The sequence below is a fragment of the Barbus barbus genome, assembly GCF_936440315.1.
Source record: "Barbus barbus genome assembly, chromosome: 28".
NCBI lineage: Eukaryota > Metazoa > Chordata > Actinopteri > Cypriniformes > Cyprinidae > Barbus > Barbus barbus.
In genome coordinates, this window is record NC_136756.1 from 22,297,159 (window position 1) to 22,311,205 (window position 14,047).

At 37.8% G+C, this 14,047-nt stretch overlaps 2 protein-coding genes across 2 annotated transcripts in view; both read left to right on the top strand.

The window, feature by feature from the left end:
* The window catches only part of LOC306848081 (retinal Mueller cells isomerohydrolase), a 219,813-nt gene that overhangs the window by 179,795 nt on the left and 25,971 nt on the right, over positions 1 to 14,047 (top strand). The gene's annotated exons all lie outside the window — the stretch shown is intronic.
* The window catches only part of LOC306847776 (FAS-associated factor 1-like), a 72,884-nt gene that overhangs the window by 35,268 nt on the left and 23,569 nt on the right, over positions 1 to 14,047 (top strand). Inside the window, exons 9-13 of the mRNA XM_079381923.1 lie at positions 3,353 to 3,448; positions 4,514 to 4,637; positions 4,732 to 4,795; positions 5,024 to 5,105; positions 12,280 to 12,434. Coding sequence (XP_079238049.1) covers positions 3,353 to 3,448; positions 4,514 to 4,637; positions 4,732 to 4,795; positions 5,024 to 5,105; positions 12,280 to 12,434 — 521 coding nt within the window. The remainder of the gene's footprint in view (positions 1 to 3,352; positions 3,449 to 4,513; positions 4,638 to 4,731; positions 4,796 to 5,023; positions 5,106 to 12,279; positions 12,435 to 14,047) is intronic.

Here is a 14,047-nt window from a genome sequence, read left to right on the forward strand (position 1 = left end):
TTTATTATTATCTTTATTATTTTAATTTTTAATAGAGGTTTAAACTATATTCAATTTTTACAATGCTTAACAAATTTATGTAAGTTTAACAATGTGTTTATGTAAGGTTTGTGCCACTGCTGCTCTAAAGTAACAGTATTGGTGATAACCAAAATCATTTTTCGGCTTTCTGTACTGGTTAGTACTCCAATATGTGTAAACTCTTTAGTAACAGCAGTAGGCTATTTTTAATGCTATAATATCATTATTGCTGTTATCTATGAAAGAAAACCAGAGCACTTATTTTGTTTTTGTATTTTTTATTTGAGTTTTTTTTTTTTTCGCGATACCCAATTGCAGTCAAAAAGTACATAAACAATACCAGCAAGAATGCAAGCTGTTATGAGGACATTTTTTATTATTATGTCCAATAAATGACTATAACATTTTTAAATTTAAACAAATTTTTGACAAATTTCTAAAATATGTTTTCTCTTTATTATGATAAGTGGTCTAATAAATTAAGCACTGTATGTTTTCATAGCATTCAGTTGTCACGTTTGTTTGAAGGACATTGGGCAGAATGTGGAATAGTGGTTTTTTTGGTCAATATTTTTTAATCCGATTAATCGATTAATCGAAAGAATAATCGGCCAACTAATCGATTATCAAAATAATCGTTAGTTGCAGCCCTAGTCAGCAGTAATTATCTCCTTCACAGCCTGAGCGATGGAGAATGACAACAAATAGCTGAAAACAACCAAGAGGAGAAGTAAAACTTAGAAATATATTTAGTTGATAGTAAATGGAGAGGTCCTCTAAGATGAGAACAGAGAAAAAGAAATGGAATTCCTCTTTTGCTCTGTGCTCAGTGCTAGGGGCTTTAATGCAAGTGTTAATGAAAGGGGTCCAAAAGAGGAGGATTTTGTTCTTTGTTTGGAGGTGGAGAGGGAGGTGTGGAAAGATGAGGGGGTGACCTCTCCCCTGTAGCCTGCGGCTCTGAACACGCACACACTTAAGCACCCAAACACACTCATACCGTTAGGCAGTAGGGTCACAACATTGAAGTTTCACCACTGACCTGTGACTCTAAGTGCCCTAATTCTACCTGCTTCTCGTGTTAAATCATGGAAACAGGATTTACCTTGTTAGGTAACTGTTATTGTACATTTCTAACTATTTATGAGAACTAAACTGAAAAAACATATCGTCATTATGAGCACAGGGGTAATTCACCCAAAAAGGAAAATTCTTGCTTATTTAATGACATTAAAAATGACTTTATGACTTTATTTTTATTTTTTATTTTATTTTTTTTGTCTAATAAGTCTTCAGAGATCAGGGCTGCTTGGAATTCAGAGACTATGAAAATGTCATACAGGTTTTAAACAACATGAGCATGCGTAAATGGTGACAGAAATTTCATTTTTAGGTGAACTATCCTTATAAATATTCAAAACTAACAATTTGGATATCAACATCTATTCAGGATTGGACAACTTTACCAACCCAATGATCCAATCTGGTATGTGGAGGTTTGCATAACAAAAGTCATTTACATATAGAAGTCTTTAATATTACAATATTTTAGGTCAGATAAGGAGTTATGGAAAACTTAATTATGACTGTGCAGGCACATTCATTAGTGGCACAGTTTACCCCTCTTTTCCCTATGATTTCTTCCCTAGTGAGTTCTACATTTTCTCTGGCCTCAGACACTGATCTTGACAAGAACATGTCTGATGTTTGGACTGTGCTTTTGTTTGTGTAACCCAGCAGTACTGTACTGTACAGTCTGTCTTTAATTAGTCCTTGTAGAAGAGAAACACTGTGATTCTTCTCTCTGTGTGGGCCATCGCAAAGAAAGAGAGAGTGTGTTGTGTGTTTTGGGGGAGTTAGTGCCTTGTTGATGTACTTGACACTCTGAAAACCTCTCTGAGTTGCATTATGGGATATTATGGTGCTTAAACCAAAGCTTCTTTACACTTAATCTGTTATGTCTGTTAATCAATACCTAGACGTGACATCGGTCTTGGTATGTCTCTCATTTGTTAAACTTAATTTTTTTGGGGGGGGGGATTGAGTAGGCAATGGAAACTATTCTTTTAACATTTAAAATGTAAAGTTTAGCTAAAGTTTAAATTATTTAAATTTATAGCCTTATCAAGATGCTCTACAAAGTTGTTTTTATTGAATAAAGTTACAAATCAGCGATATCTTATTTAACAGCTGATTTTTATTTGTTTAAATGTGCAGATCAATTTTAATAATAATAATAAAAATAATATTGTTGTCATCATTGTTATACTTTTTTAAAATTATTTATGCACAGTTGTTTTGGCATCTAAATCGTCACATTTATTTTTATCTTTGTTTTGAGCTTCAACTTTAAAAATTAAATTGCATGTATTTCACGTTGTCTGCTGTTTCTTAAAAACTGAGTGATTGATACAAACAATTCATTAAGTAATTGACCTGTGAAAATAGTTATTATGTCCTGTTATGTAATTGGTGTTATTGGGTGCAATTTGTTTTGAGTTCCACATAATGATGCAGTTTATCAGTCGATCTAAAATTGAAGAACAATAACTTAAGTAGGTGATAAACTGGTATAAATATAGCTTGAATTGAACCAAAAATCTCTCTAAAACACATGAAAGTAAAAGAGCACAAGAGCCCCCTGCAGTCAGGTATCCATTTTCGCTTAAGTTTCTTCTGATGTGTCTGTCTTGCTGCTTTTCAAATGGGCAGGTTTAAGACGGGATAAGACCTGAACAATGTTTATCATTACTGTTGATATAAAGTATAGACCGCTGTGGTCATTTAGGTATTGAAAATGAATATGTAAAAACAGACTGATTATAGAGTGTAATTGGTAATGTCAGGCAAGAGTCTAGAGAATAGACCTCTGTGGTGTAACTCCAGGGAGTTATGAGTGAGTGTGTGTGTGTGTGTGTGTGTGGGGCTGGTCTGTAATGAGTCCCTGTAGTGAGGAGTGCTGCTGACATTTCCACTCTAGCCTGAGAGTTAATGAGGTACTCAGGCCTTCACCAGCAGCTAACCGTATGCTGCATGTGATGCTCTTTAGAGTGCCAAACAGACAGTACCTCTGAAACCCTGCGAAGATGAATACTGGTGGTCTCTGCGAACTTTACTGGGAAATGCTATCTTAAAGGAATAGTTCACCCAATAATTCTATCATCGCAGGCTCCTCATGATGTTCCAAACCCAAAACGATAACTTCATAAACGTTAGCTACGATGACTTTATGGTCTTTTCCGTTAACAAAAAGGGGTGTTTCATTCTACATACAACAGAAAGGTTGGGGAAACAATGCTAAAATGTCTAATAAATCAATTTTTACATTGCACAGATGACTCTGGCCTCCAGTGGAATCAGTTACCCCTGCCACCACCTGACTGTGTGCAGAAGATCTTCCCCTGCGCTCACGGTGGACCAGACTGACGAGGTTAAGCAGAACACACATCAACACCACTACAATGCACAAACAGTGTCAAATCTGCCATCGTTTACCTGTAGATGAGAACCATGAAGAAGTTCTGTTTCTCTTATAATTTTTACATTTATATATTTCATTTCTGCTGTTTTTGTTTTTTAATTTTTCAACATATGGAAAGACAGCATGTGGTGCCAGTTTTGGCAATTCTAATGTTTTGTGGGATTTTTAATTAGACTGCTCCGCTCAGTCAAAATGGATAAATGATTGCCATTTTTATCTTTAATGAGAAACTCGTTGTTGGAATCGAAACGCAGTCCCGCTCTGAATTGATGAAATAATATGTAGTGGGCACAGGGATCGCTGTCGAGTTGCCAGGCGTAACACTGCAGCCAGACTTGCCCCTGTGTTTCAAGTCTGATGGCAACCTTTCAACAGATTGGCAACTATTACATTCTCTGCACCGTTCATATTAGGTTTGGTCCCCAATGTAGAATTAAAATGGGAACTATTTTATGAACTATTATACTTTATGGAGTTGTAATTGGGTGGTCACTAATAATAGGCATTTTTGGCTGACACTAATAGCTATTTTTGTTTTTATTGCCAGGATTATAATTCTTTTGTTTGTTTTTGTTTTTTCCCCCCTGATTATGAACACACATACCTTTAAGTGAAATTAGGATTATAAATTAGATTTAACATTTTGATATACTGTAGAAAATATGTTTTTAAGATGGTTTTTTAGTTTATAACTGATTTATTGTAGTTTATTGTAGATTTATTGTAAAAATTTATTGTAGTTTTACTTAAAAAATAGGTTTTGATATTGTCATTAAATATATTAGCCTAATCTAGGGATTGGCAAATTTAGTCATTCATGCCGCAGTTGACACTGAAGCAATTTTGAATTAGAGATTAGTTTTTAATGTATTTACTTATTTAGAGATTTAGATTTATTTGAGAAATGTTCAAGTTCCTTGTCGCATCCCCATTGGTGTGATCACAGATAAATTGTGCATCTCTAGTTTTGTCACATTAATTGTTTTTTTTTAAGAAATTGCTTCTGTGTTACAGTGTACAGATGTTCACATGGTCAGTGACAGTGAGGGAGATGATTTCGAGGATGCACCTGAGTTTGGTGTAGATGAATCTGAAATCTTTGGCATGGGAAGCTCAACTTGTCGAAAGTCTCCGATGAGTAAGTTATACAGTGTCATTTCATCTGGGGTTGACCATGAAGGAATGGTGTTTACTGGATATCTGTATTGATATATTCCTTCATCTATCCTCAGTGCCAGAGAACAGTGAAAATGAGGGTGATGCCTTACTGCACTTTACTGCTGAATTTTCTAGAAGGTGAGATCCCTGGACAAAGTAACACTTGTCATCCAATTTCACTAAAGAAAACCAAACATAAACTGCATTTCTTTGTAGCTCAGTATGCGGTGTCTTGTACACATTTTTTCATCACTGCTGCTAGTTTTGAATAAGATGTTTTTAATGTTTGAAAATAGCTACTCTGATATTTGGTATTTGCTTATTTGTGTTTGATATTTGCTTAGTGTGTGCATGTATGTTTTGCAGATATGGCGATTCCCATCCTGTGTTCTACATCGGCTCCTTGGAAGCAGCAGCTCAAGAGGCCTTTTATGGCAAAGCCAGAGATGTGAGTATAAACTCCATAATTTACCAATCAATAAATGTGTCATTTATATCATGATTTTATTTAAATGTATTTTTTTTAATTAAACTATTTCCTTTTTTTTATTATAAGTGATTTATTTTATTTTATTTTATTTTAATATTATTAATGGTGACAGTCAGAGGCGGTACTGGAAAGGATTGGGAAAACAGTGGGATGTGGGATCAGGAAATGACCTGAGCCAGACTCCAGAAGCCTTTGTTGCCCACATATAAGCATATGCACTACCAGGTCACATCTCTAACATTTCTTCTGAGACTCATATGCACAGGTATATAAACAACACTAAACGTTTGATTGGCAGAACTGGCCCCTTATCATGATAAATATCCATCAAATTTCCGTTTCCCATTTGAACAGCTGAAGCTTTATTTAGAACAGCTTTGCGCTGGTTTTCCCGCTGTGTCCTCATAAGGAGGCTTGTATCAACTGACAGCTTGTGTGGATTATGGTCTTATTAGACTGGGAGGATGCAGCAAGATGTTCAGGGGGTTTTTGAGCATGAGGAGCGGGCTGGAATGGCTTCCTGCCTGCAGCCCAGCTGATCTCCTCCTCTCCTCAGCACAGGCACAATATGGCCGCCGCTCTCCCCCGAGGAGACAGTTCAGTGTGTCAGTGAAAACAAACTAATGTAAGAAGAAGAGATGACCCTCTGTGTTCCTCTCTTGCAGACAGTCAGTGTTTTTCTTCATGGGTCATACTTTTTCACTCTTTTATCCATGTGCGCTTCTCTAGTATGCCATTCGCAGTTGTTCTCCTTTTGGGCTTCAGCCAGAGGATTTATCTTTAGGAAGAACAGGACATATTTAAGGTATGCGTCATTAAAAAGCACTTTTGAGGCAAAATTATGAAAGATGAATAGAAATTTCTAAAAATGGATCGACGTCAACTGGAATGTTTTTCCGGTACAGCAAAGTCCCAAAAGACTTTTGAAAATATTTTTTGTGTATTTTACGATAAACACTAAATTATGGTATTAGTTCATTATGACGTAACGTGTTTCCCATAGGATTGTGAGAATATGGGGGATGGACCTTGGTCTGTCTAATAGTGTCTAGGAGAAGCCACCCCCAGATTTTTAAAAAACCTTGCATTGATTTGCGTTGATGTTAAAGTTGAAGCCAAATAATTAAAATATAATAATAATAATACTTAATACTTACACCATAAAATAAATGTAAATGAACAATACATTTCATTTGAATTTCATAAAATGTATACATTTTTTATTTTGTCTTCATATCTTCACTTGTAGGCTTTTATTTTGGTGGAAAATTGCAGTTTCAGTGAAAACAGGTTTACAACACGTCTATTTACAAATCTTGCGAAATGCTTTAATCATACGACCACAAATATGTTGGAAATTATGCAAATGTGAAAGTAATGCATAATTGGTGCCCGTTGCAGTCCCAAATGCATGTTAAACTCACAGCACATGCATTGTGAAGTGAAAACATCAGATCATGAGCTGATCATGTGCACACTTCTCTTTCAGACATGCTGTGCAACAGACTATATATTTAATTAAATAACTTCTTTTTTATTTTGGTTTCACTGATGAACACTGATGAAATTTCTGCACACTAACATCACCATATAGAACTGCAAAAACAAAGACCAGTAAAATAGCATTCTCAAAGGCAAGCATTCAAGAAACCCATTTCAAACTACTCAGGCCATCGCTTGAGCCACTGTGCTCTCCACCTTTCAGTCAGCCAGTCTTCTCATTAAGTGTAGGTTGTTTAGCCACGGCTGTGAACATTTCATGTGCACGTGTGCATGTGTGGGATGGATTTTTTTGAGGGCACTTGTGCCCCTCTCTCACAGGCCTGAGAGGCTAATCACTAAGTAAAACACTACATGTGATGAAGTGTTTCTAGAGTGGGAGATGCTCCCAATCCATCCTTAATGAAAATGCTGGAGGCCCTGGAGTTCATCCGGAGGATCAGCGGAAGACTCTTGAGTCAGGCCACCCATCAGCACACAGGCCTCATCACAAATCCCCTTAACATCCAGCTAATCACGCTAACCCTCCTCTGCCACCCGCACAAAGACGGCCATCAAAATTCATAGCTCCTTCGCGCCCTTCATGGGTTTTTCATGTATGAGCTTTATAGCGAAGCCTCCGTGACGAAGCGATTTTTCAGTCCGCGAGAAAAGAGATACAGAGAGAGATGAGTTTTCTGACACCCGAAAGACTTGTGACCGACAGTGCTGTTCTAACAGGAGAACTGATGAAAAATGACTCTTGCCTTTTTACATTGATCAAAATAATTTATTGATGTGTCAGTCGTGCGTGTCCACAAGAGAAGTAACAATGTCTGATTCATGAGTGAATCATTCTTGTGAGGCAAATCCTAATGTTTCACATTACACTGGAGAGGAAGATTATAATCACTGTTACAATTTAATAAATAATAATGACTTGCATATTATTCTGTTTGTTTCAAAGCTATCTGAACACTTGGAATATAGTGCGTGAATCATGTGAACCACTTTTATGATACTTTTATGGTTCTTTTGCATCCTTTTCAAAACTTCTTTAAAAATGACCCTTTTTTGTCCTCTGGAAGAAAGAAAATAATTTGGGGTTTGGAGTGACGTGGGTGACTAAATAATGACATAATTTTCATTTCTGGGTGGACTGGCCCTTTAAGAGTTGTATTACATATACACAAGGCAGCTCTTAAAGCTAAACTCTAATTAGGCAACACGATTATTATTATTACTAGATTATTGTTCAGTTTTTGTGGGAGAATCTCTTATAGTATTGTAAGTGCCATCTGTTAAAGCAGTCCGCTACAGGTCGAGAGAGCAGTAACATGAACTCCTCATTTCCCATTGTTTGCTTTCCTACAGGCAAAAGAGGATGATCACTTTCACCCCCCCCCCCCCCCCCCCCACCACATAGCCTACACATTGCCTGTAATTAAAAACATCCTTGCACAATACTTATACAAGATGATCGTCTGTATAACTAGCGTTACACTCATGGTCGAGCAGGTGGAGCCATCAACAGAATGTCTTGCGATAATTTGAAAAAAAATGTTTTTTTTTTTTTAGTCAGTAGAAGTGTGACCAGACTCCAGGAGTCCTGCTGGGGCCAGTTGCATAAACTTAAGAATGAGTTTGACCAACTAGCAGTTCACCAAAGGGTAATCAGTCTTATTTTTTAATTCAACTTAATTAACTGAATAAAAAAAAACATGACCACTCTTAAAGAAAAAAATTAAATGACTAAATTATAAGACTAGTCTAAACCTGTTATGCAGCCGGCCCCTGTAAATAGCATTAGATAAAAACTAGCTGTTTCTTACATCATAAGAAATAACATTGTTAATATCATTAGCAGGACATTTTGCCACTCGCTTTATTTCGGTTTCTGCAGTGTTACACTGGTAGATCTGCCCACAGTGAAATCTCATTGGTCCAAAATCTCTCTTGATAGAGCATTAATAAAACCACAATGTAATGGAAGTAGTAGCAGACTGCATTATGATGTTCATCCAAGTGAAGTAGATTATTAAAAAAGAAGAAATGTAGGATGAGTGACTTGGTTCTGTTCTTTGGTTGTTGATTGAATGGAGGCACATTAATGCTGGAAACTTTGCCTGGTTAGTGCACGGTGTAACACTAAATTTCAAACCATTATTTGTACATTTTTGAAGACACTTTTACTAATTGCTAGGGCTGTCCTCTGATTTTTCTGGTCGACTAGTAGTCGTTCATTTTAAGCAGTAGTCGACTAATTGCACGTTTATTAATAAACCATTTAAATCACTATAATGAGCCTTTGATTGCCTACATAGCCTAATAAACACTGAAGCACATGCATAAAGCTTGCCACAGCACACCGGCAGAAGTAATGATTATGAATGTGTCAGGGAAAAACAGTAAGGAGGCTGCATTAATATTTTAATAATTCATTGATAAACAAGTGTTTTCTTTGGCTTTAGTTTGATATGGATTACATAATCTGAGAATATTTGTTTTCCATTTGAATTTGTTCATTTGAAAGTAGACATTTCACTCTCTATAGGTAGCCTATATTTTTAATTTCTGTAAGGCAAAGATATACACAGAGTTTTGCGCTCAAGTTCACAGAGACGAGACGGCAGAAAGCACATCTAGTTTGCTTTCATTATTTTACAAAAGCGCGTTTTGTTGTTATTGTGAGTGCATACAAATAAACGTAAAGTCGTTACATATTTGAAAGATGTATTACTCTTATCTGTATGACCAAACATTATAGAGAATTTTAAGAGCAAGTGAGCGCACCAGCGTCTCCATCTGTCCTGCAGTGAGCACTCTACTGTTCAGCTTCCACACTCTGCTCAGACACTGAAGAGCGCAAATTTCTCTAGGTTAACAGTAGATAGAGCGGCCATGTAAAGTTGTTAATACTTACATATTTTAGATGATGAGCCATTGTGGTGGATGAATGATAGGCGAGCGTTTGGATGTCCTGCCGGATGTACTGTATTACCATAGACCAGCCGTTAACCATCTACGTGACTTCGCCAATGTGGATTTTTTTTTTTTTTTCTGCGACTAATAAAATTTTGGTCGACCAAGCCTCTTCTGGTCGACTAACGATTAGTCTACTATCAGGGGGCAGCCCTACTAATTGCAAATGCTTTGTTCAAGGTGGTTAGCATGTTCTTGATTAGGTAAATTCAATCGCAAAGCCTGTTCACATCAAGGTTGACGCAACACAAAATTTAAAGCGTGTCTTTTTGCATTCAATTTCCATCATCCTCCAAATTTCGATATCTGAATGATATTTTTTTTAATTACTTGTATGTGAATAAATAATGACTGATTTGTGTAAAGGACTACAAAGTGATACATTGTTTCATTCATGTTTTTCATGCCAAGCAGCCGTGCTTGGTGTGAATAGGCCGTCATTTTGCAGATTTTGCTTTGTAGTCATGCTTCTACATCACTGACTCGCATGTCCAAAGTTAGCCTGGGAATTCCTCACTTTCAGACAACTGTGTGAAAACTAGTACTGTCCCACTCACAGGACAGATCAGCTTTCTCTCTCCTTCGACCCACCTCCCTCTCTGTCCTCTCCCATGTTCCTCTCGCGTCTCTACACTTTCCTCATCACCATTTCAGGATTCTCGTCCCGAGCAGGTGGGGGACAGCTCAAGGTGACAGAAAGAGCTTTTGGGTCAGTTTCTTCCCCAGAACAGACCCAGTAATTTGGATTGAGCATTGATTTCTGCAGGCTAAGAAAAGCCCCACAAAAACGAGGGAAAGAAAGGTGGAGAAAACAATGGGATGAAAGTAGAGAGGAGTGACTGTGGGTAATGGAGGGGCGTGAAACGAGGGAGCTGACCAAAGACTGTTATTATCGAAAGTAGCGTCTCCCCACCTCTTCAGTGAAATCTTAGAGGCCTCAAAAGGTCAAAACGTTTTAACAGCTCGGAGCGAATACGTTCAGTCAGTGCTGAAACAGCCATGTCAGTTTTAGAATAGACTACAAGAGAGGAGTGGAAAAGTTCATATCTCGTTTTCATCCACCCCCCTTCTAGTTTTTGACGAGTAAAATCTCGCCCTCTCTCTAGGTCCCATTTGCTTGTTTACCCAGCGTGAGTGTTTAATCTTTTCAGGGCCTTGAATTGGGCTAGTGAAAGAGGCCTGAGCTCTCTCCCGCCAGGGGCCGTGCGGCTCATTCGAGAGCTTTAATCACTGTGCAAACACAGCAGCGCTCCCTCCATACACACCTCCGTAGAGCCCAACTTTCTCTCCTCCGTTGACGCCCTCCTTCGCTTCTCTCCCGGCTTTGCTTTCTGTTTTTCCGCCATCAGACTGTTGAGAAATCCCTCCTGCTGTATTCGACGAACCGTTGGGGGCCAGAGCTGTAGGAAACGTTCAGAGTTGTTCTGTAATTCGGTGGGTTTTATTCCCCTGCCTTGTCTGGCGAAACCTTTCATGTTTGTGGCGGTGTCCATTTTTTTTTTTTTTTTTATTAGTTGCTGGGTTATGCAAGCGAGTGCCATCCATCTGACGATGTAAATATCCGTGGATTTGGACGTGCGTCTACATCAGCTGTGCCTTCCTGTGCTAACCTGCGACGATGGAGAGAGGGCACTGGCATTTGATGCAAAACAAATAAAGCGATTTGTTCGGTTTTTGTTTTTCAGAGAAAGTTTGATTTAGCCTGCATCAGTTTGATTTGGTTTGGATGTTTGTTTTGCTCAGGGTTTGCGGGGAGGGCACTCGCTGTCTTTTTCTGCTCGTGGACCCTGGTGAAGCGTTAGTGGCCTTAAAGCTCTCAGAAAGCCTGATGGTGAATCATGAAATAAGGGTGGATCAGTGAGCCGGGATTAGATGGGTTCTGGCTTCATAGGTAGTGAAATGACCATTGAGGCTTCAGTTTTCATGCTTTTCTTTTCTGAAAATTGGATGTGGGAATGGAATAACTTGTGTGGGCATTAGTTTATAAATGGGTGAATGTCTCTCTTTATTCAGTGCAGATATTTGAATGGTTTGGAATTTTTATTTTTTATTTTTTGTCAAGTTCTTCCCCAGATGCGAATTGAACTATTTACTGTGTGTACATTTTTTAAAACTATATACAGTTGTTGCTCAAATGTTTACATACATACATGCATATTATTTTGATAAAATTATTAACATTTTGCAAATTCTGCAAGACCACAAATGTAGTTTTACATAAATACCACTTACACCACAAATATACCTATACAAATATATCTATATAATTTTTAAATATTAAAATGTTATTTTATATTATATTATATTGTAATATTTCTGTTTTAAAACAACATTTTTATATTATTTTATTTTCATGTTTTTCAGCAAATTAGATGTTGGGGATGGAATAACTTGTGTGGCCATTAGCACCTGTTTGAAAATATTTTTTTGAAATTTGATTTGATTTGTTTAATTTATTCTGAAATGATTTCTTCATTTGGCTACAGACTCTTGTGGGCAGCAGTTGCTTTTCTGTTTTCCAAATTATCTTTCCAAATCAATGAAATATTAATTATTAAATGAATTGTTAAGGAACTACAAGCATAAAGATGAATTTTAATCATATCCATAATCTCAATTCTTATGATACCTATGCCTAACTGTTTGTATATGTTGTGTTTCTGTCATTCAGAGAAAACTGCTGGCCATCTACCTCCACAATGACGAGAGTGTCCTCAGTAACGTGTTTTGCTCTCAGATGATGTGCGCAGACTCCATAGTGTCATATCTCAGCCAGAACTTCATCACATGGGCCTGGGACGTTACTAAAGAAGCTAATAAAGCCAGGTAACACTGTTTAGCAAGCTCCTTCCTTTCATCTGTCTCATCGAATACGCTCACAATGGCAGTCAAACCATCCAGAACGGTGGGGATCGGAAGCATTTTCACACTCAAAATGGATGATCTCTTAATGAGAGGCATTCCTCCCTTCCCCCCTCTCCTCTTCTGACTCTTTCCTCATAGAGGGCTTTAACAAAAGATGTCGTGTTTGCTCACTGAGGCCCCGGTAGGGCAATCTGTACTAATCTGCCCCGCTAAAGGGTCAGTTAGACACACATCCATCATAGAGCACACTCCTCAGAATGTCTTAATTTCAGGACACCAATTACAGAGGTTTTACATTTTGTCACTGGGCAAATGCAACTTTTGGCCCTCAGAAGCAAGAGAAACATGCACCTAAAATAGCATTAAGGTTGGAAAAACACTCTATTCTGCCCTGTTTCAAATTTACTTTGATTAAACCCATACAAAGATGTACTCAATGGCTTCATTTCGCTTTGGATTTACGCTTTGTCTTTAGTCAAATTCAACTTTTGTTCCTCTGAAGCAGTAGAAACTTATGCCCAAAACAGTATTAAGATTGCAAAAATAAATCATTCTTCCCTGTTTCAAATGTGCTTTGTTTTCGAGATGTTGAGTAAACTGTACGAAGATCCCAGATGGCTTCAGGTAGAAGCGGAGCGTGCAAAATAAAAATGTAAAGCCAGAAAAGGAAACAAACAGAGAGAGAAAAAGGGAGAAGCTGGTCAGGCAGCAGATGGATTCTTGATTGGTCCCAGCAGGCTTTGCTTCTGAGCAGGCCTCTACTTTTCCTTCCAGTAGGCTTCACCCTAAAGGCCTCCCTCCGGAGCGGACGGGGAGAGAAAGACCAGCTAGTGACCTGCTTCTGCAGGGGCTCCTTCAGTCCAACCTTGCCTCTATACCCCTCTCCCTCCCTTTCTGCTTTTTGCCCCAGCTGAGCCTTTCTACCACAGATTAAAGGCGGGCAACATCTGGGGCTATTCATAATGCGAACAGAGAGAGAGACAGACACACACACACACACAATCTCACATCCTTATACGCTGACATACTCATACACACATACACACCTCATTCTCACGCTCCCGAGCCAGGCCTGACTGATTGGTGATTGTGGATGGTGACTGGCAGTGTTTTTCAAAGCTAACTCTGTGAATGAAGCCTGTGAATCGCTAATCGCTGACACCGATCACATAGACTTTCAGCATAATTGTGCATTAATCCAGAGCCCAAATGTAATTAGAGTGAATGTAATTAGCACCCACAGGTGCTACAGGTGCTCTTTGTTACTAGTATATGTAAGAAAAAGCTGCAGGTCTCAATTTGACTGTGTTCTAGCAGATACAAAATTTTATTTATTTTTTCTTCAATCCATTAAATCCTGATGATTTATATAGCTGGTTTATTGACAGTGCTAAAAATATAAATAATTGCAATTTAAAGCTTTTTTTTCCAACAGGCGCAGAGGTTTCTTGTTCTGCAGCAAAAAGTCAGAGGAAACATTTTTTTTCTTTTTTTTTCTTTTTTCTTTTCCCTTTTCTGGTCTGTGAGATACATTGGGGGAAGTATTTAAAGAATAATGTAAATGCATTTTTAAA